General features: G+C 29.3%; 4 protein-coding genes and 1 long non-coding RNA gene across 5 annotated transcripts; 4 read left to right on the plus strand and 1 right to left on the minus strand.

The window, feature by feature from the left end:
* Positions 1-4062: 4062 nt before the first annotated feature.
* LOC103308222 (putative nuclease HARBI1) lies at positions 4063-4782 on the minus strand. The gene has a single exon (XM_008181278.1). It carries the CDS (start codon positions 4780-4782, stop codon positions 4063-4065), a length of 720 nt encoding a protein of 239 aa, XP_008179500.1.
* Positions 4783-5450: 668 nt separating this feature from the next.
* LOC103308224 lies at positions 5451-6516 on the plus strand. The gene is made up of 2 exons (XM_008181280.1): positions 5451-5466; positions 6143-6516. Exons 1-2 carry the CDS (start codon positions 5451-5453, stop codon positions 6514-6516), a joined length of 390 nt encoding a protein of 129 aa, XP_008179502.1.
* A 1468-nt stretch (positions 6517-7984) lies between these two features.
* On the plus strand, positions 7985-9181 carry LOC103308225. The gene has a single exon (XM_008181287.1). It carries the CDS (start codon positions 7985-7987, stop codon positions 9179-9181), a length of 1197 nt encoding a protein of 398 aa, XP_008179509.1.
* On the plus strand, positions 9181-11839 carry LOC103308229. Its single transcript, XM_008181294.1, has 3 exons — positions 9181-11017; positions 11607-11744; positions 11835-11839. Exons 1-3 carry the CDS (start codon positions 9181-9183, stop codon positions 11837-11839), a joined length of 1980 nt encoding a protein of 659 aa, XP_008179516.1.
* Positions 11840-12607: 768 nt separating this feature from the next.
* On the plus strand, positions 12608-14176 carry LOC115034878. Its single transcript, XR_003840118.1, has 3 exons — positions 12608-12700; positions 13673-13836; positions 13894-14176. It is a non-coding gene; the product is annotated as an uncharacterized LOC115034878 (long non-coding RNA).
* Positions 14177-24210: the final 10034 nt, after the last annotated feature.

Consider the following 24210-nt stretch of genomic DNA (forward strand, 5'->3'; position numbering starts at 1 on the left):
TACAAATTAACATAATTTTTATTGTAAAATCAATACATTCATCGCTCCGCTCAGATTGTAATATAATATATTATTGTAAACCAATACCTTTATTTTTTTCAGTTGGAATCTTAAATAAATTATAACATTATGATAATTCATGTCATTAGTTAAAGTTAATTCTGTAGTTACTGTATCCTATACTAGCAATATTAAAATATATGATATTATACTTCTTTATTTCTATACAACTACAATTAAATCACAAATATGAAGTAGAGCGGACTGTTAAAGAATTACGTATGGCTGTATCATTTAATAAATTCATTTTAATAATAGGTACACACAATTGTAATTAAAAATATTTTTAAACTTACCATTATAATCACGATGTATTAAGGTTAGTAAAATGCAAGAGTATGTGACAAGACGTCTGCAAATGACAACACAATCACTATAATTTTAATTTAATAATATTGTTATCAATTGGTAAAGTCTAGCCTATAATATTATTGTTGTCTACGGAAATCGCCAATGGTATATCAAGACGATGCCACTACACTAAAAATAGGAAAACCCGAATAAGTACAGCACGCAAGTATTGACAGGTCCCACCACGCGATAAGAAATAACAATAGGCACAGTTTAAACACTATAATAATTTGATTTAAAGCTTGGGCCACACGATGCGTTATTACCACAAGCATTGGGTTTTTATATGGACCGTATAGTTTTAAATATAAAATGCTACACAACGCAATTTCATTATATTATCTCCAAAAAAAATTATAAGGTTTATTTCAACAGAAGACAAAAAGGCAAATCCGCATTGCTTATTAGTATATAGGTATAAAGTGTTAAATAAAACAGACCAATAAGTAATTTTATTTTTTTTTTTTTTTTTTTGTTTGAACAACATAAAGGATAATACTAGTTGGTATATTTAATAAGAACAAAATATATACTACCATTTTAAAGTTATAACTTATAACTGAATATAATTATTTGAATGAGTGGTATTGATTAAAATTATAATAAATCCAATTCAAAAATACGTATTAAATGTTATTATACAGTAAACTATACAAATAATATAGCAAAGGGAATAGTATAATATAATCAAATTTAAACACATTGAAGGAAAATGATTAAATCTAGTTTTGCGAGTTAAGGGTCCCGATGCCCGTTTTTCAAAATTTCCACAATTCTATAAAATTTTAAAATTAAATTTTAAATTTTAGTTGCCTCCTTAATTATAAGACTTATCTACTAATCTACTACCCGATTCCTATTTAGGGAGGGGGTTGATAGGGTGTATTGTATCAAAAAAATGACTACGGGAATAACTCTCAAGCTGTGTAGAATTGTCGGATTTTGAAGCTATTTTTTTTATCTGACAGACAGGAGAAGTTTTTTTACAACCCGCATCGATCTCTGATTTTGTATTTTATTTCAAATGATTGTATTAAAAATTTTTTTAAAAAATGCTTTTATATTGTATTTTTTTTAGACATATTATAAAGTTTGAGAATAAAATATTAAAAAACGGAGATCGATGCAGGCAGTAAAATATTTCTCTCTAGCAATTAAAAAAAAAAATATGAAATTTGGTTTATTCTACAAGGCGGTGTCGTTATTCCCGCGGAGTGTATTTTTGAGGACAAAATGGCATCGGCACCGGCGACTCAATAAAATTGCGAGTATTAACATTTAACATGGTGGAATAGTTTATAGTATTACAAAATATTTTATATTATAAACGTTAAACATATACTAGGCCATTGTACTGACATGGTATAAATTAATCAGTGACTTTCAAAAAAATTGCATAAATTGTACTAAGTTGCAAAAAAAAATAATAGGACCTTAAGTCAATATTGTCCAACAAAGACTGTAGGATAGGATTAAACTGAGTATTTTACATGGTCATGTGCGTTGTTAGATTTTTCAAACGCTGTGTAGAGTCAACTTAACAGTAATATTACTATCCATGATTGTATGTAGTTTTCTATGAATTGAAATTGTTAACCTAGATATGAGATACATACCACAAAATAAAATTATTGTGTAATCATACAGTATGATAGGTACTCAATAAACTAATAATCACTAAAATGTTTTTAATAACCCAACATTTTTGAATCGTTTGCACATTTTCAATGCAGAATAATTCATTTATATAATATATGCTAAAAAATATAATAAATATAGATATAAGAATTTTGTTTCAAACCATAGAAATTAAATTCCTTCAGTTGATAAGTGATAACCGCCTATGATGTCTAGTTTTGAAAATAAATAATTCAAAATATTTTTTTAGTAAAAGACCCACTGAAATGAAAATTGAGTTTTCTCGGTAGCTATTTGATTTTTAAAAAAACATTTAAAGATTTTTTATTTTACACAAAGTTCTAATATTTTATTTTATTTTCTTTTTTATATTATTTAACATTTCATTCATGCAATTGTTTTTAAATAAAACGTATGGGAAAAACACAATGATTTGCAAAAAAAAAATGAAAAGATTTCACTCAGATACTATGCTAGTAAGGCCCCATCTAGTTGTATAAATAAAAAATTAATTTTTAAGATTTTTATAAAAAAAATTGAGGATTTATTATTTTACACAAGTCAGTTATAAAACTTTATTTTATTTTTTATTTTACATTTCACTCATGTAATTGTTTTTAAATAAAACCATACACAGCAATATGACTTAAAGTAGATTACAAATATAAGTAGTCAAAATAATATTTTAGTTCTATATTATATTTTATTAAGATTACAAATAATAGTTAGTAACAATTTTGAAAAGTTACCTGCTAAATATATTATTATGTCCTAAAATTTATATCGTATACAAATTGAAATAAATTCAATTGGAGACACTATGTAAGTATCGAATTCTGGTTTTTCCTTTGAGGAAAATACTTTTGTGAGGTAAAAAAAAAGTATTGTGAGTCAGTTGCACATGATAGACCATAATAATTAAAAGTACTTAAAAAGGACTTCGAAAGGACAAAGTGGGGGGGCTGCGTGAAGTTAGCCCCCCCAAATGAAAATTGAGTTTTCTCGGAAACTGTTTGGTTACAAATTGTTTGATGTCGGTTACAATTAGTTACTAAAAGGTTACTAAATGTTTGGATAGGTCCGGATTCGATAGGACAATGTCGGGGGGGCTACGTGAAGTTAGCCCCCCCAAATGGAAATTGAGTTTTCTCCGAAACTGTTTGGTTACAAATTGTTTGATGTAGGTTACAATTAGTTACTAAAAGGTTACTGAATGTTGAAATTGGTCTGATGTCGATTGGACATAGTGGGGGGGCCAACTTCACAAACGTCCGTTAACGGGCAAAAACAATATTATTTGTTTTTGTCGGCCGTCTGAAGCCGAAAATGGATATTTCCCGCGCATCTTCTACCGATCCGAAATAATACCAATATAATATAAGTATAGTTTATAGTTGAACAATTATTATTAAGTTTCATTGGGTTTCAGTATTATTATTCATCATTTACATCAAACACTAGTACGAAGACGGTACGTTGTACGCGTCGCTAGTTTTTGTGTTTCATTGCTTGTGTTTTTTATTGTCATTTTTATTGAATTAAAAAACGTATCTTTGAATTTTGAAATAATGGTTGATTGCGAACGATTAATTAGTTTAGTTTTTGAAAGAGAACCTATATGGGATTCTACAAGCAAAAAACACCATTATAGAGATATAACCAGGAAATTGTGGCAGGAAATCGAAAAAGAAATGCAGGTCAAAAGTAAGTAAATATAAAAAATAAAAATACATAAATTTCATTTAAAAATTAATTAAGTATTGTAATAGAGATTATTGTTTATTATTATTATTGTGATGGTGGTAAATCTGAATTAAATTTGATAAATAGATCATAAATAAAATACAAATTTAGGTAGGTAATGAATTATATATTACACGTACAATTTAGCAATCTTTATTTTTATTTTTATAGCTCCAACAGTTGTGAAATAGTCTTTAAAAGTATCACGTATTATGTATACTTCCGGTCCTGGATCTGTTATTACGTCTAGATACTGAATGTGTTTCGAGTTTATAGTGAGTCACGACGAACCTGCTCCAATAGTGTCTCGTCTATACGTCTTATCAATGATAATATATGTAATAAACATATAGTCTTAATAACTATATCAACATGTTCCGGGTTCATTTGAAGTTCGGTTTTTAAACATCTCCATTTCGATACCAAAATTCCAAAAGTGCATTCAATCATACGCCGAGCTTTGCTCAAACGATAATTAAATGTTTCTTTTGCCGAATCCAAATTTTTATCAAATGGATAGGGTCTTAATAGATACTCTTTCAGTGGATATCCTTGATCACCCAACAGAACAAATGGCATTGGAGTAGTTGTGTTCGGTAATGGTCTGTAATTAGGTACATTGAAGGATTTAGCTTCCAAATTTTTAAAAATATTTGATTCGGTAAATATTCCACTATCGCTCTGTCGTCCGTATGCTCCTATATCAACCGATATAAATTTGTATTTGGCATCACAGACTCCTTGTAAGTGGACAGAAAAATAACCTTTGTAATTATAAAACATCGAACCAGAGTTATTTGGGCATTTTATACGAATATGTTTTGACTCAATACATGCAATACAGTTCGGGAATTTCCATAGTTTCTCGAAATCATAGGCAATTTGTTCAAATAATTCAGTGCTTGGGAACGGCATATGAATGCTAGAAAAAACATCCCAAATAGCATTACAAGTCTCGTAGATAATTTTACCAATTGTATTATGGGCCATACGGAATGAAAATGACAACGCTCGATAAGATGTGCCTGTAGATAGATACCTAAAAAATACAAAAAAATAAACATACATTTCCTTGAAAAAAAATAAGCAATTATTGGCAAAACAAATTAAAGAACTTTTTAAAGTTTCAAGTACCCAGGAATAATATCTTTATGGTACTTAATACTAAATTTGAACTTAAAAAAAAAATGATATGTGTATGCAATTCGTATGCATATATATGTATTATGTATTTTTAATATGTTTTAACTGCTATTGTAACAATTTGTGCGAGAAGCCTTAAAAAATTGTATTACATTTTCAACTTTTTTAAGCTAACGAAAACAATTTTTTTTTAGTTTTAGATTCTGAGCGGAGAAATGAATTAATTGATTTAACAATGATATTGTTTTTTTTGTTTTAAATTTTTTAAATTTTTTTTGTGTGTGTATACGATAAGTATGGTCGAAATAATGTTACGTTTTCAACTTCAGTATCTTGTTCGATTGGACCTTTTAAAGATTGCAATTTTGAGTATTTTATGTCTACGCAGATTATTCCAATCTACTCGAATTAGTACATTTAAATCTTTGTTAAATATTATGTAATTTTTTATTTTCATGTATGCATCCATTTATACATGTATCCTACTGCTTACATTATACTAATTACAGATCACAATGGTTTCACTGAAAAGTTTTTATGATATAAACAATTTTTTTCCTTTTGACGGGTAGTGTTGGAGGTAAATGTTTCAATCCCCCCCCCCCCCCCAAAAAAGAAAAAAAAACATGACTAAATTACGCCACTGGACCATAGATATATGACATTTTCACTGGTTTTTTAATTAGCATTATCTATAAAAGATAAAATTCGATCAAAATATTTTAATTTGTTTTGAACTGTTTAGGGACATTTTCGGTTTCCAATTTTATTAGTTTTTTTTCTATGAATGTCAATAAAATTTTATTTATTGAGTAAAAAATCTTGAAAATTTAATACAAGGCTCCTGATATATTGTTACAATAGCAGTTGAAAAATATTTCTTTAATAATAAAAATATTTTTAAGCATTTAAAGTTCGAATTTTCACAAAATTTATCAAATTTAAAATTTAATAATTATTTTGTAGTTAAAAATGTATAAAATGTTCAACTTTTATAGTTATTTGAAGTTCAATTTTGAACGAAGTTATATATCAAATAACCAAGAATAATGATTTTACTTTTTTTTTTTAAATTTTATAATATTAATTCAACTTACCGCGTGGATACCGTAAATAAAAACTAATAAGTAATAACAATACAAATTTAATATAATATAATTATAATATGTATAAACATTTAGTAGGCTAATTTTTTTTTTTTACATAGGTGATATTTTAAAGACTAAATGGGCAAGTTTGAGAGATACGTTTAGGAAAGAATTTAAAAAATTAAAACGTCCCACAGGATCAGGATTAGAGGAAGAAATGGTTGAATCACAGTGGAAATATTTTGAGTCGTTATATTTTTTAAAGGATAATATAACTCCTAGAAAAATGGTAGGAAACATAGTAGAACAATCAAAAACTCATACTGATGAACAAGAGAGCTTTCCAAATTCACCATGTAATTCATCCATTGATATCGTGAATGATTTTGATGAAACAAGTTTTTCTGAAAAACGTACCGAAAATTCATCGTCTGGTATCTTATCTTTTGAAGCAGAACCATCATCAAAAAAAAGAAGGGAAGAAATGATGTGATGCAAGACTTACTAGCAATCGAAAAACAAAAACTTCTACAGTTCAATACGATACAGGCGAATTCACAAAAAAAAAATAATGATGAAGATGAAGATTTTCATTTCCTTATGAGTTTGTTGCCTCATTTAAGAGAAATACCAAAACAGAGGAAGTTAGCTGTAAGGCTTAAACTTCAAAATGTCGTAATGGCAGAACAAACTGAAAATACCGCTGGATCAAGTAATACTTTTACTCCTTCACCATTCTTTGTCAATTCGTCGATTGGGTATAACCTCATACTATATGAACCAGCCCGAATATTCTTCATCAAATGGCCAGTCTAATATTAAGAACACTATTTCTTGTGGTCAAACAAACTTAAATCCCACAGCTGTAGATAATAATACATTTTTATCTTCTTGGCAAAACGTTAATAACGAATAAAAAAATATATATATTTTATTAGCAAGTTATTTTTTTATTATAATATTAAAAAGTTATGTATTATTTTTTTTTTTTAAAGTTATGTATTATTTTTTTTTTAATTGGAAGTACGAAAAGTTGTTATTTTTATTTTTTTCTTAACAAGTTGTTCAATAAAAGTTTTTACTATTTTATACTGATATATTTGTTCAATAACTTTATTCATGTTATATTAAATTTGTGTAAAAAAAAAGTAATTATAGCTCGGAAAATTATAATTATCTCATTTCATTAGTTATTTTATATATTAATTGAGAAATTATAAAGTAATAATCATTAACAATAATACTAATACTAATACAAATAATAATATTTACCTTAAAGTTACTACAAGTCTTTCTTCTGGAATGATGCATTTTCTGAAACTGCAATACTTTTCTATGTATGGACGAATTTTTTCCAAAATATAAAAAAAGGTTCCAGGTGATACCCTCATATATTCAAAAAATTTGATTGGCTGTTTTAAAAGTTGTGGGGAAAGCGTGTGAAATTCACCATATTTTTCCCTTTCTTCAAATATTCTGTTGACCCACCATTGCCTTTCTACCTTTTCACTGAACAGTAAATACTTTAGAACAGGACTGGTTTCCAAAAAATAAAGTTGGTCGATTACTTCCATTTCATTCAACTACTGAATCACGAATGATGCATATTACAATATATTTAAACGGATGTATATATTTGACCGATAACGTGTGCAGTGAGACCAGAAAATTCGGCCGATAAATGAACCCGAAAAATCGGACGAATTTGACGGTCTCGAATCGGCCAATATCGGGCGTAGTGTGACCAATGCCTAAAACGTAATTTCACTGACGAAGAAAATACATGCTCCAAACATTTTATTGAGAACGTCACGAGAGATAAAGACGGTAGATTTGTGGTGAGGTTACCATTCAAGGACAATTATCGGCAGTTAGGTAACTCATATGCATCAGCATTACTAAGATTCTTATCATTAGAAAAACGATTACGCAATAATACCGAGCTATATACGAAATATAAAATGTTTATGCAAGAATATGAAAACCTTAAACACATGGAGTGCGTATGCGACGCAGGCGGTGATAAACAGGTAATCGATGACAATAATTGCTTTTATCTACCACACTCGTATGTGATAAATGACCGCAGTAGAACAACAAAGCTTCGTGTTGTTTTCGACGGGTCAGCAAAAACAAGTACCGGCATATCATTAAATGATACATTAATGAATGGTCCGAAAATACAGCCTGATTTGTTAGAAATCGTCATTCGGTTTAGAACACATAGATATGCGTTCTCGGTCGATATAACAAAAATGTATCGACAGGTATTAATACACAAAGAAGATCGCGATTATCAACGCATATTGTGGAGATCTGATCAAAATGATAAAATAAAAATTTATAAGTTGTGTACTGTAACATACGGTTTAGCACCTGCAGGATTTTTGGCAGTAAGTTGTGTTAACCGCGTTGCTGAGGACGCCGTCAACGTAAAATTAAAAGAAATTATAAAAAACGATTTCTGTGTAGACGATTGTCTTACCGGAGCCGATACGTTAACGGAAGCAATACAATTACGTAATGAACTGATTTCAATCATGCATAAGGCAGGATTTGAATTATCTAAATGGACAGCAAATCATAAAAACCTAATCCCGGACACAAATGAAAACGAAGCATCGTCAGTATCAATGGATAAGGAAAGTGTGAAGACCTTGGGTTTGTATTGGGAACCAAACAGTGATCATTACACTTACGTTGTTCAACCACCGAAAATAAACATTGAGGTAACCAAAAGAGATGTTATTGCTGGACTAGCAACATTATTCGACCCATTAGGTCTAGTAGGTCCAGTAATATTAGTGGGCAAAATATTACTACAAGATTTATGGCGTGAGAAAATTGAATGGGATAGTCAAATTCCACCACACATGCAATCGGTGTGGAACGGGTATATCGATTGTTTAAATGAATTAAATACTTTTAATATACCACGTTGGCTTGGATCCAATAATCATAAACAAATTGAGATACACGGGTTCGCAGATGCGTCCATGAAGGCGTATGGCGCCTGTATATACATGCGTACGTCAGATAAGGACGGTAATATTACGTGTCAATTAGTGTGTGCCAAATCTCGTATTACGCCAATAAAGGTAATTTCTATTCCTAGATTAGAGCTATGCGCGGCGCTACTTTTATCCACTAATGTCTAATGTCCACAGTTATACCAGCACTTAATATAAGTGTGTCAAAAAGATATTTTTGGACAGATTCCACTGTCACCTTAGCTTGGTTAGCTGCAGATTCAGGCAGGTGGAAAACATTCGTTGCGAATCGTGTCAGTGAAATCCAAACATTAACTAATAGTTTGGAGTGGGGACATGTGAAATCGAACGACAATCCAGCTGATGTATTGTCACGAGGGTGTACGCCGAACGAATTAAAAATCAATACGCTTTGGTGGCATGGTCCGGTATGGTTAATAAATAATGAATTTAAACATTCAACAGCATATATAGAAGGTTCCGCACATATAAATGATATCAAAAATGAAGAAAAGATTACGCCTATTATAGTGTGTACTACAAAGGTGGGTGAGTCGTTTGACATTGATAAGTACTCGACGCTGAACAAATTATCGCACGTCGTTGCGTACTTATTACGATACAAAAACAACTCATTATCAAAACGTAATAATATTCCGCGAATTACCGGCCCGCTTAATACAGACGAGGTATTAACTGCAATAAAATCAATAATTAAACTATTACAGGGCACATATTTTTCCTCGGAAATTAAAGATTTAAAAAGCAAACACTATGTGTCGTTGAGTAGTAATATATATAAATTAAACCCGTTCATAGACGATGATGGAATCGTGCGCGTGGGCGGTAGACTAACCAACGCGACACTTATTGATACAGATCAACGATTTCCAATTATTATACCTAAGGAGACAAACTCTTCGAAATTAATTATGTTACGCGAACACGAAAGGTTAATGCACGCTGGTCCTCATGCTACACTTGCAACGGTGCGATTAAAATATTGGCCACTCAATGGGCGGAGATGTGCGCGAAAAGTCGTACATCAATGCGTAAAATGTTTTAGAGCACGACCGAAAAATGTGTCACCTTTAATGGGTAATTTACCCAAATTTCGAGTCGATCGGGCGAGTAGATGTTTCGAGAATTGTGGGGTAGATTACGCAGGACCGTTTCTATTGAAATGCAGTAATCGACGAAATGCCGCAGCTCAAAAAGCATATATATGCGTGTTCGTATGTTTCGCGACGAAGGCTGTACATTTAGAACTAGTGTGTGATTTAAGCACAGATGCATTTATCGCTGCTTTAAAAAGATTCATATCCCGCCGAGGTTTATGTAAAAATATATATTCCGATAACGCCACTTGCTTCGTAGGTGCGAACAATAAATTTAACGAATTAAAACAATTAATGTCGGTGGAAGACCACAAAAAACGGATTAATCAATTTATGACCAATAATGAAATGACATGGCATTTCATTCCTCCACGGGCCCCTCATTTCGGCGGACTGTGGGAGGCGGCGGTTCACAGCATTAAAAAACATTTAAATCGCAGTATAGGATCCGTAAAAATGACCTACGATGAGTTCTATACGCTAATAGTACAGATTGAAGCGTGTTTAAATTCACGACCACTTACCCCGTTATCTACTGATCCTTTTGATTTATCCGTCCTTACTCCTGGCCATTTTTTAATAGGAGACTCACTCTCAGCGTTGCCAGAACCAGAAATAAATAACTTAACCAATAATTTGTTGTCACGGTGGCAAAAGGTACAACACATTACGCATCAAATTTGGAGACGTTGGAGCTTAGAGTATCTAAGTCAACTCCAAGAACGTTCCAAATGGAATAAGCCAGATAACTCCGTTGTAAAAATTGGTTCCATGGTTTTGATAAAAGACCAAAATTTGCCCCCGTTACAATGGCACCTGGGACGCGTGAGCGAAGTATTTCCGGGCAGTGACGGCGTCGTACGAGTCGCAACGGTGAATACTCCAAGTGGGCCGAGGAAGAGAGCGGTGAGGCTATTATGCCTATTGCCAATACAAGATAACGATGAATCAAGTCAAAAAAAAAAAAACTATAACTATTCACCGCGCTTTTTTTTCTCACACGTTTACTTTTTTATACTATATTTAAACATATTTATAATATTCAGATTTATGTATATATGAATTCTATCTATTTTATTCTTAACCTTTATCTAGCCGACTATATATCGTTCAACCCATGGATCCAAGCATAATCACCTACTATATAAATTGTCTTACTTTTCACTTTTCGGACAATGTATCTCATAGAAATAAAAATATTCCTACTTTATACTTATCTATGACTTTTTATGAGGGTGTTAACATAAAGAATCTCTTATTGTATTATTACTTTTGTATGGCAATAATTTTTCTCATCAAAAACATATCTAACGAACTAGAATTAGTCGTATTTCGATCTTTGGTTTGTAACGACATTTATATTTTTGCAAAACATTTTACGATGGACGCCGTTTCGATTAAGTATCATTATTTTTAATATTTATATTATTATTACTATCTTTAAGAATTTTTTTTTTATTTATTTTTTTTTATAGTCTTAGAAGCAATTGAGAGGTATTTTCATACCTCTCTTAAAAGTTTAATGACACCTCATTGCGAGGTGTCATTAAACAACCATTCAAAATTCGATATTAATTGCCAGGCATGCAGGGAAAAAAAACCTTCCATCGAAAGTACCATCTATCCCGGACATACGAGTGGGAAACCTTTGTCCGGGATAAGTTTGGTTTAGTTTTAGGTTCTAGTTTATATTTTATTCGCAGGTTAGACGAAACCGTGTTTAAGAATATAATGAAAATGCGTAATATGCTGCAATTGATACGCATCCATTGTTAATTGTAATGATTTGTATGGCGAAATATATTCTTCTTCTTCTTCAGAGGAGGAATAATCTAATTCGTTTTCCCTCCTTACCCAAGTCCTAATACGAACGAATAAAATAGGTATAAAAATAATTCATAAATAGATAAAAACTAGTGGTAGGTACTCACCGGAAAAATTCGGTTGTGTGAGCCATATTTCAAAATATTGATATTAGTGATAAAAAACAAAAGTATAATATTATGTATTCAAGTCACTTTGATAACTGTTAAGGGAGTGTTTCAGTTCTACCAAAAAATTATTATCCAAATGAGCAGTTCTCCCAATATTTGGAGAATTGGTTATTGGGACAATTACAATTAGATATACATTGTATTGGGAGAATTATCATTTGGATTTGTGGACGTATAAGGAAAAAATATTGTACAAGCCAGGAAACAACATTTTTTTATTCCAATTTACAATTATCCCAATACAATTTTTATCAAAAATGATATTCTTTCACAACCAACAATTCTCCCAATTTATTATTAACCCAATTTCTATTGGGAGTGTTTCGTTGTGCCAAAAAATGATTGTCCCAATGAGCAGTTCTCCCAATAATTGGAGAATTGGATATTGGGTCAATTATAATTTTCCAAATGTTTCCTACACTGTCTTATCTTATTTACTTGACCTGTGATACTACTAAAGCATGTATAGATTACATGTATAGATTACAGATACATATTACATAATATTATTATACATCAATATGTCTTATATTATACTTGTTACAGAATACAGAATACAATCTGTTATATTATGAGTAAGTTACCATATATTATTTATTACTATAGGACTTATAGTATAGGTTAGACAACTACAACACGCAACAGGCATAGTAAATAGTTATTAGTGCAATTTTATTGTTAGGCTATTAGCTTAGAACTTAGACTCTTATTGTAATAGGTAAGACGTAAATAGTGAGCCACATAGGCATTTTTTAAAAAAATGTTGGGAAATTCCTAACCCACATTTACATAGTTTTAGTACCAATACCTCCAATTTAACCAATTTATTATATTAAAATTTTCAGTATTCGCCTTGTCTCACAAATGATTATAGTATGATTTTCAATTTTCAATTTGTTTGTTTTAAGTGCATTATGTACATATATAGAAACTAGTTTAAATTAATAATTTTCCTACAATTAAATAAAACAAATACTTTCTTTTATATCAATTAGAATTTTATAGTCATACAACTTAAACAATAAACTTTAAAAATTAAGAAAATTAAAATAAATACTTTTGATAATAAAAATAAAAACCACTTTCAATTAAAAAAAAAAAACAAAACAAAACAAAATCTCAAATATATAATTAATATTTTAAAAACAAAAACTTTTAAATAAAACCATAATTAAAATTAAAATTACATATTTTCCCATGAGTCAATATTTCCTCTGCATAAGGGACAAACAATAAATTGTATAGCATCTCGTTGAAGGCGCAGTACACAAATGAGACAAAATCTATGTCTACAAGGTATCAATGTCACAGATACCTCTTCATCCATGCATATGATGCAGATTTCAGCAATATCTAATTAAATATAATATACATAAATTACTTAAAATATTAATCTATTTATTTTATTTACTTTCTTACCTTCTGGAATTGGTTCTTGAACCGGTGGTAATTGTGGCTGTATCTCTAAAATCAAAGTAAATACCAATAAATAGAACCTTGTTAACTAAATTGTTACTAATTTTATGTTGATTTAATTATTTTCGAAGTACCTTCGTCATCCTCTGACAGTTGGGCAAAAAATTCTGCCCATGCCTGTGCAGCAAGTCCTCTGGGGACTTGCCCCCTGCCTCTATTAGCCCTTTGCCCTCTTCTTGGATGTATCCTACCCCTTACACGCATTCTTTGCGGGCCTTGTTCATCTTAAAAATAAGTATTAATTTAACTTGGCGTACCTTAAATGATTATGTAATTAATATTTTACTTTCAGGAATATGAGCTCTACCTTGTCCTCGCCTTCTTCGTCCACGTTCTTCTGGATTCATTTGATCACCCATATGTTGAAGTGGTGGTGGTAAAGCTTGTAAATTTAAATCCAAGTCCTGAAGATCATCTGAAATCGATCAATGTTAGATTTAAACTGTAGAACAATTTTTAATGAAATGTGGTTAATGTAAGTGGAATTACTTTATATAAGTGGTAACTTTATATTATCTGTATTTACTCTATATATCTGTACTCTTTGCCCTAAAGGGCGTTATTATTATTTTATTGTAAATTTTTTCTCTTTACAATAAATTATTATTATTATTATTATTATATACTAGTGTAAATTAAGTAATGTTAGTATTGCAATGAATAATCATATTAAAAATTCTATTTTTGAATTAAAATTTATTGAAAAGTAAAGTTATTTTTGATTTAAATTATGTGTATAGGATAAAATAATAATAAAACTCACTTTCCACAAATACTGGCTCTCCAATTTCTGCCATCAATATTTGTTCTGGTGTATGTGCTGTATATCTTTGAAATTCATCTAGAGTATACTGACCGTTTTCAGCCCGTAGCCACGCATCATTTAATGTAACCATATTTTGTGGATACATGTGGGAAGTTACTCGTCTCACCTTAAAATAATTAAGACACAATTCATTGTATATAAATAAATATTATATTATTTATTTCTCTAAACATTTGCAACATTTGTATATAATATAATATATGTATATGTATACATTTATAATTATAATTCAAGTACAATTAGAATCGTACCTAATATTAAAATATTAACATTAAATTATTTAAAAATTATATTAATTGACATTTAGATACCTACTAAAAATACTCAAAAACTTACCTGCAACAATTAAATGTTATAAAAGTAATAAACAATCTTAACTTCAAAATAGTCTTTAAACTTTATATTACTATGTTATGAAAATTGTTACTGTAGGTACCTAATTATTATTTATTGTGTGTTTATAAACAAAGTAATATTTTTATATGTTTATAAGCCTAGTTTATACATTCATAAATAAATATGATACCAATAATTGTATATGAAACTGCATATTATGACAAACTATAAAAAAAATTAATTTACCGGTAGTCCATCAATCGCTCTTGAAAAATCTATTCTGGATTGCTGTTCTACACTTCTCAAATGGTCTGAAAATAAAAAAAAATATTTTTTAACTATAAACATGCTTCAATTATTTCTTTGTATCGATAATTATTCTAAATTTTATTACTTACCATAGAATACATATAAAGGCGGATGTTGTCCCATACGGCGTAAAAGTGATGCGTGGTACGACTCAATAAAATTATTGGTCCTATGCCGCAGTCTATATACTGAAAATCTTGGAGGACCCACAATGTCCATCCAATAATGCTGGAAGTATATAATCAGAACATTCAACTCATTGTTCAAGTTGTACTGATTTACTGAAAATAAAACAGCTTTTTTAGATACAAATAACAATTTAAATTATCATCAATTACTCACCCAAATTTTGAATGTTCAAGAAACCTAGGCTTATAGAAAACTGGTTCCCATGGTATTCTACCATATCAGATGGTAAATGTGGTAAAGCCATCAACTATAAGCATTACAATTGTATATAGTTTATTATAGAGTATAAGTATATCAACAGAGTTTGTTATATTACCATTCTCACTATTCTTCGGGCATTTGCATTGGTGTTACACAATCTTGCCAAATGGTTAGATCGAACGAATCGGATTATACTCTAAATATATTCATTAAATTAATTAATTTTATGTAATACAATATTTAAATTTAAATTGTATTAACTTACTCTGATGTAATGAAACCAACATCCTGTATTCATAATTTCAGGCATCACCATCATTACTGCATTCCTTAAACCTTGTTCAAAATCCGTAATGACACGCAGATTTTGATACTCAAAATTTAGTTGCAAATCATTACGGACGAATTGCAGAAGTCTACAATATGATTCGGTTGTAGAATCTACCAGCAACCCATGGACTATCGGAATCGCCTAAAATACCAAAAAATATATTCATCCAAACAATTCTACTAAATAGTAAAAGTTTAAAATCTTACAACATTATTTAACACAACTTGTACAGTAATGAGTTGTGCTATGTCAGCAGGATGATTAGGACGCACTTGATATGTACCGTCTATGCAGATGGTACGGACTGTAGAAAAATGAAAATTGTTTGAGCGTAGAAATGCCGAATTAGCAAAAACAAGTCCAGCAAATCTGGGAACTCCTCCATCCAGAATATCGAGTCGTCCCTGGAAAAAACGATTGTTGGTTCCATTGCACCATATCAATCGTTCACGCCACTCCGGACGATTTATAATATCTGCCCATTCTTGAAGAGATTCGGGGATTGGTGGGCTCAATCTTCTTCTAGCACGGGCTATAGTCCGAATGGCAGCTGGTCTACCAACAACAACTGCTGCTCTTACATTTCTAAATTTAAAAAAAATTATTTTTACATATTTATACTTGTTTATCGATATAAATAGTTGCCTGACTTAATAGGAAAATAGTTATATACATACTGTGGTGCTACTTCATTATAAATTTGAGCTGGAGTAGCATTTTCTCGACCACCGCGTTCTCTCAATACATTGAGAAATAGTCTTACATCTAACGAACGTGGATGGTGCAGATGTTGTCGATTTCCAAGAATTATTGGTGCCCCTGGTTCTAACCCCATATGTGCTGTCACTCTACAACCAGCGTATCTTCTGGCACATCGTAGATATCTAAATAAATTAAAAAACTCATTGAATTGTACCTATACATACATAATAATTGATACTGAATAGTTAGTTTACCTGGTATCGCGTACTTCCCAATTCATATTGTACTCATAACCAACGGCATCTCTATAAATAACAGAATTTCGGTTTTCACCTTGTAAGGCCACACTTGGACCACCACCAATCGGTGGGTAACCATTATCCAATTCGTCTGTTAAACAAACATGTAATATTTTATATTTGTCATATAACCTAATAATTATAATAAACTATTTCTGCAATTTCTACAATAAATTAATATCTTTTAAATCAAAAGTACCAGTTAAATAATTTTATTATTTATAGACATTTTACTGGCAAAAAATACCAAAATCATTTTTTAGCCCCCCCCCCCTCCAAAAAAAAAATATATATACATATAACTTAATACAGCCTATGAGTATACTTTTGTAGTTTATTAAGTATTTTAATTATTATAGTATATCAGATACCTATGAGTTCACTTATGAGTAGAGCACAGATTGTATACACTAAAGAGTATCAAAATATTATGTCATTTAATAAGTATTTAGTCAAAATCGTGGAAACATGCAATAAATATGCAAGGAAAAATTTCTTTGAATAAATTATGGTAAGAAAATACAACATTTTTAATTGATTTACCAATCGAACAATTTATTATAATAATTATTATTAGGTTGTAATATTACATTGATTATTAATAAAGTACATACTTAAAGAAGAAAAAAATTTGTTTGTCTTATCTTTATTTCAATTTATTACTATTTAATGCCCACACAATTTATTTTTTACTTTTTCTACTTGATGTAAAAATGTGCGAAAATATGCAATAACCGTTAAATATCGGTACCTATGCAGAAATAAATAAAAAAAATATACCATTAATTTCAAACTTATGGTAATTCCTAGACTACAATATTACTAACAACCACATGCAAATGGTTGAACAAATATTTTTTAAACGTTAATTAGTATCTATAATTACCATTTACAACATTATTAATATTTAATAATAAATACGTATATTATATTATTAAAAAAATTATAATATATTATAAATAATATTTTGTTTTAAATAAAATTACGATAGTATATACTATATTCAATATTGTGTTTAACTAAACTCAACTAAATTAACAACTTCACAAATATAGCATATAACAATATTTCAAATGATCGATACGTCAAATAATACTGTTAAAAACACAATTTTTCTGAATTTAACAAATATATTTTGTACCTGGTGAGTATATATTAACATTTAAAAAAAAATTAAAACATTCTTGTAAGCTTTAGAACCAATTAAATAAGTCGATCAATCGAAATATTTTATATGCTGTTTTTACTGTAAGTATACTTATAGGTGCCTCGTGCCTACATTCAATAAATTCAATAATTTATTAGATAATTATTATTATATTTTGTACAATATTTGTGTACACTATGTATACTGTATTATTTGACGTATCGTGTGTTCGTATGTATCGTATGTTATATTCTATATTTGTGAAGTTGTTAATTTAGTTAAGTTGAATTACACATAATATATTATCGTAATTTAAAAGAAAATATTTATAATATATATTTTTTTTACTAATATTATATAATATACGTATTTGTTATTAAATATTAATAATGTGGTAAATGGTAATTATAAATACTAATTAACGTTTAAAAATATTTGTTCAACCATTTGCATGTGGTTGTGAGTAATATTGTAGTCTGGGGATTTTTTTCCGGGGTTGTTTGTTGGGGGATTTTTTTTCAGGGATTCCAAACTTGTATTATTCATGAAGATTGCTAACAAAAATGTGAATAGGAAAAAATATGCAATTTAGCAATTGCATAGAAATCCGTTCTTTACTTATCAATTTTTTATGTAGTCATAGGTATAAGTATGGTATCGAGATAAAATCCAAAATCCCCAAAGCTGCAAATACTTATATATATTTGTACATCATAAAATACTCATAACTCACTTTAAAATTAAAATATAATATACAGCCTATGATATTGCCTAGATCTATATTGCCTAGGATCTTAACTTAAAATTGTATAAGAAGTCAATTCACTCCAGTGGCTCATAGGTGAGCCATGTGGGCTATACAATAGGACTGACTATTAATTTTACAGTAAAATCTAAATAAATTTGTTACTTCTAGGTAGGTATATAGGTAGTTGTTGAAATTACCTCACACAAAATATAAATGATTGTGGTGTCATTACTTTTTTTCGTCTAGATAATTTTATTAGTTATTAGGTACTTTTAACTATAAAATTTATAATTTTATTGTAGTATATTACTTATTAATACTTTAGTTAAAAATAATTTAAGAGGATGTCAGCACACTATTTGTTTTTTCTCTCTGGCCCACGCGCAACATAGATAAAACGCATTACCTAATGCAGAACCATTTTTTCTATGTTTTTATGTAACTTTTGAGTAAAATCACCCTTTACAAAAAAGATAGATGATAATATATTTGACAGAATGACATATCGATTTTATATTTTAATTGTTTTATTGTTATTTGACTTTGTTTTCGACTTTCAAAATAAGCAAAAACATTTTGTAAATTTAAATTGTTTTGAGACAATATTTAGACAAATCGATATGTCATTCCCTTAAAAATATTATTTTTTATCTATTTTATAATTGATGATTTTACCCTAAGATTACTTAAAAACATAGAAAAAATGATTCTGCGTAAATACGTTTTGTCTATATTTGCGCGTGGGCCGGAGAGAGAAAACAAATAGTGCGCTGACATATTCTTAAGATGTTAGGATTCATAAACAGGAATACGATTAATTTTTAAAATATTAACTAATTTATAATATAATATTAATAAATATCAGTATAATATTTGTCAAATTGAGATTCAACTTACTATGCTTTCAATTCTTATTACCAAAGGGTATACCTATCTGTTTATAAATAAATAAATAAATATTTATATAGCAATATCATATATGATATAGGTAGTATAATATGTACCTGTTTATCAATATTAAAATAATATAATAATTACCATTCTTAATTTATATATTTTTTATTATTATTAATTATTATTTTTGACAGCTGTACCCAGCGGTATAGATATAGCTTTGGGGATTTTTTTCCCTAGACTCGTAAGTATATGAAATATGGGTATAATTCTAGTTGAGCACCCCCTCGAAATTTCAGATTATTTTTGGTAACATGTATTTCAATGTTTTTAAAAAAGTATTACAAAAACGTTGTGACCATTATTTTTTTTCTTTTTAGCTAGCTATTAAACACGCATAAATTATGAATCACTGTTTACAACAGTAGGTAAGTTATAACTCTAAAAAAATTAAATTAGTATCTACGATATCTATGTGTTTATAAAATACAATTGGTTTTTACCCCGTGACCTACCCTGTGTGTTTTTGTAATATTAGAGTATATATTTATTAATGTTTTTATAATTTTTTATAATGATTATAACTCATAAAAAACTCATGATTTCCGGAAAAACTGTTAACACTTACATTTTTAAGACGTTGAAAATGTGTTCCGAAATATATATGAAAATGTAATTCATTACCCTAGTAATAAACATTCCTAATATACCTAGTTACAATACTAATTCCCTAATAGAAAATTGAGCAACAAATTCCTGTTTCTTAATTTTAAAATAAAAGTTTAATTGTTATTTAAATAAATTATACTTAATTAATTCTTACCAGCCATGTCCAACAAGTTCAAAATCTTGAAAAACTCGATAAAACAATCAATATGCACATACAATACTCAAATCGAAATTCGAAGTTGTTTGTACACACTACACAAGAGTCCTCAATCCAAATGAAATCAGAAGTGGTAAGATCATTAACATTGAGGTGTATATATAAACAATTTTGAATTACTCCTCTACTATATAGACCCAAGATTTTGGGTACCTACCTGTAATGCCGTATACCCATATAACAATAGAGCCTACGTGTGTAATAATATAGTCTATATGGGGTCCGCGATAATAGTACCAGTCCAGTAACAAATTATAGTACAAAATACATGCATGCATGCATATATGTATGCCGATCCAACGGGGTTTTTTATTATTGTTAGGGGAACTTGTATATATAGGTATTAACCTCTGTTTAATTTTTTGTTGCAGATGTTTATCTAATAGCCAAGAGTCTGATACACTTCGGAGAATCGCAACAATAATTTATAGTCTTGTTAAATACTATAGGTATACAATGATATACGTAACTATAATATACATTTCAAATGTGTGTAGGTATACGATATCTTACTAATGAATGGTTCATAAGAGTTGGCTAGGTAGCTAGACTATTATTGTTATGCAATGTTAAATTAGGCGCGGATCCAGACGATTTTAACAGGGAACGCTCAACAACAAAAAAATATGGGCAAGTGGGTGTCACTCTGCTATATAGTAAGTTACTATAAAATCACTGTAGTCTGTGATGGATTGTGTTAAATTTGAATTCAATGATATAATATCATTAAACGATTCCGAGCTAAAAACGCAGTCAGTCAGACTATAATATTATTAAGTACCTATATTTGATTATTGTGAATAAAGTAATTTATTTACCTAATTTATGTAGATCTTTGTTTAAAATTTTCAATCCTTAGCTAAAAAAGTTAAACGTTTTATACATTTTTAACTAGAAAATAATTTTGAAATTTTCTCAAGATTTGAACTTTAAATGCATATAAAAAAAACTGCGACTAAGGATTTTTAATATTTTTCAAATATCATTGTAACAATATACGAGTAGTAGCCAGTAAGAGCCTTGTATTAAATTGTCAAGCTTTTTTATTCAACTAATAGAGTATTATTGACATTCATAGAAAAAAATATTAATAAAATTGGAAACTGATAATGTTCCTAATCAGTTCAAAACAAATCAAAATATTTTAAAAATTTTATTGTGTATAGAAAATTCGAATATAAACAACCAGTGAAAATTGCATGTATATTCGTTCATTTGTTTTAGAGTTAAGCCAAAAATCAAAATCGAATTTGTCGAAAACCTTATTATTGTTAGTTAAAAATAACCTAATAGTTAAAAAACTTATTCTGTAAACACAAAGCAATCTTAAGAAACTTAAAATTTAAATAAAGACTAATGTGGTAAATATACTGGCAATAAAATTTTTTTTTCTCTTTAGTTTCGGGAATTCGAATTTTGTATTTTTGTGTAATGGACAGGTGGTATTTTGGCAAAAGCGATAACGGATTACACACACTAATGTTAATTTACTTCTCACACATAGACATAGCCCAAATGTACATGTCTTACGAATTGCCTAACTACTATTCTTAAAACATGATATGCTGGAGCCCCCTTATAATAGTTGTGTTAATATATATAGTTATGTAGTAGTAACTAAACTTTACAAAGTTTGAACTAAAATATATAGGTAGTTATTTAGACTATTGTAGATTGGTCGTTTTACCTGAAGATAAACATTAAAACAAAGGGTCACTGTTAACTACCTACATAATGTGGTCAAATCAACACTCCTTGGCCCTTGAGTGAAATTAACGCTCAAATGTGTATGGAATTGACTATCTATGAGTAGGTATTCAAAACAACCACACAGTTTTATTTGCCACACATAGAGATCTGTAGATATCTTAACACCAACGAATGTCGATTTATTACACATTTTCACGTTGTTTTTACGCTAAAACACTTTTGTAGTTACCTACGACCTACCATAACTTTTATTTATTTAATTAAATTGACCATTTATAAATCGTGGAAATTTAAAAAAAATATTAGTGGTTGAAATAACACCAGAGATTTTTAAAGTAACTAAATATTTCCTCAGGTTGAGAAATAATATTACTCATAAAATAGGATCTGGTTGTTGTTGAAATGTTCTATATTGGAGTGTTGAAATGACTCTCACGTTGTGTATAATTAAACCTTGTACTATTACTGCCAAAGGAACTACAAACTATGTTTAAGTAAGAACTTACATAATTACGAATCACGGAAAAAAAACCAAGGAAAAAAAAACCAAATAACATAATCATATTACTAAATTTAAAATAACCAATATTTATGTTAATATATTTTGAATAGGGTACAGGTTGAAGATTTTTATAGATCATAAACCTGCAAAATATTAAATAAATACGCGTGATGGTGTATTAATATGTAATACGTATTAATCATTTTATTGTTAAACGTAATAAATAAAGGTACTTATATAGTTACATTAATTAAAAATAAAGTTATACAAAAACAAAATTAATTTTAAAATAAATAGTATAATATACATTATAGAGTACCTAGTCAATAGCAGTCTTGTAAAGTATTCGAATAAAAGTATTTGAATACATTTTTTGTACCTATTCGAATATTATTTTAAATACTTTTGAATAGGTACTTATGATTACGATGTATTTTTAATTATTACCTAATCAATAATCTTAATTACCCACCATTCAAAAACTAGTTGTGCAAAAAAATATTCTAAGAGTATTTTTTTTTAAGTATTCGAACATGTATTCTGAAATTCTGAATATATTTTTTAAGAACTATTCGAATACGTATTCTGAATACCTTAATTCTCATTTATTCGAATATGTATTCCGAATACAAAATGCGGGTGTTGCGTCCACTTATTTAAGTGGAAATATATTATATTCATGCACAATAAACATTATTGAATTACGTATTGTATTGTAGCATATGTTTTAGAATTGCCTAAAACACGGGGGACTGTTGGGATAATATCATATAATTCATTAACATAACATCCATTTCATTTTGAGTAGGTAATTGATTGAATTAGAATTATCAATAACTAGGTACTTAAAATGTATGAAAATGATTGTCAAAGCCAACTGTTTAGACAATTGATTAAACAAAAAAAAAAGGATTTGATGTTTTCCTACAAATATAAAAACTAGGTACCTTACCAAAAATTAATCCATCCAAATTGTTTTCTAAAACCAAAAGAATATGTTTCCTCTAATAATATATTCTTATTTATACTCTAACCATGAAAATGAAAAACAACCTGTTTTAAACTCATCTGGTACCTAATTTATATAATAAATCATGAGAAAATTGAGAATATGGATGTAAATCTAGAGTATTTAATTTGTATTAGAATTTACAAGTTCATTTAACAAAATACATTCTTCTAATATCTCATAATTATTACTCTGTGTGCTACAATGTTGATTATTACTAGACATTTTTAAATTAGTTATATTATTATAAGGAATATTTACATTTGTTTTAAGCTATATATCAGATTCTAAAGAACATACATTTTGCGAACCCGGACATTTCGCCGCGACCGATTCGCCGCGACCGTTTCGCCGCAACCGTTTCGCCGCAGACCGTTTCGCCGCAGACCGTTTCGCCGCCGCACCGTTTCGCCGCGGACCGTTTCGCCGCCGTACCGTTTCGCCGCGGACTTTTTCGCCGCCAGACATTTCGCCGCGGACCGTTTCGCCGCAACCGATTCGCCGCTGGACTTTTCACCGC

This window comes from Acyrthosiphon pisum, unplaced genomic scaffold, assembly GCF_005508785.2.
Source record: "Acyrthosiphon pisum isolate AL4f unplaced genomic scaffold, pea_aphid_22Mar2018_4r6ur Scaffold_21407;HRSCAF=23902, whole genome shotgun sequence".
Classification (NCBI taxonomy): domain Eukaryota; kingdom Metazoa; phylum Arthropoda; class Insecta; order Hemiptera; family Aphididae; genus Acyrthosiphon; species Acyrthosiphon pisum.

Excerpts from the sequence above, each read along its gene's own strand:
- LOC103308229 (XM_008181294.1), top strand. The coding sequence starts at position 9,181 with ATGTCCACAGTTATACCAGCACTTAATATAAGTGTGTCAAAAAGATAT. Across the intron at positions 11,018-11,606 it reads CGCAACGGTGAATACTCCAA|TCTTAGAAGCAATTGAGAGG; the intron begins GTGGGCCGAGGA and ends TTTTTTTTATAG.
- LOC103308225 (XM_008181287.1), top strand. The coding sequence starts at position 7,985 with ATGTTTATGCAAGAATATGAAAACCTTAAACACATGGAGTGCGTATGC.
- LOC103308222 (XM_008181278.1), bottom strand. The coding sequence starts at position 4,782 with ATGGCCCATAATACAATTGGTAAAATTATCTACGAGACTTGTAATGCT.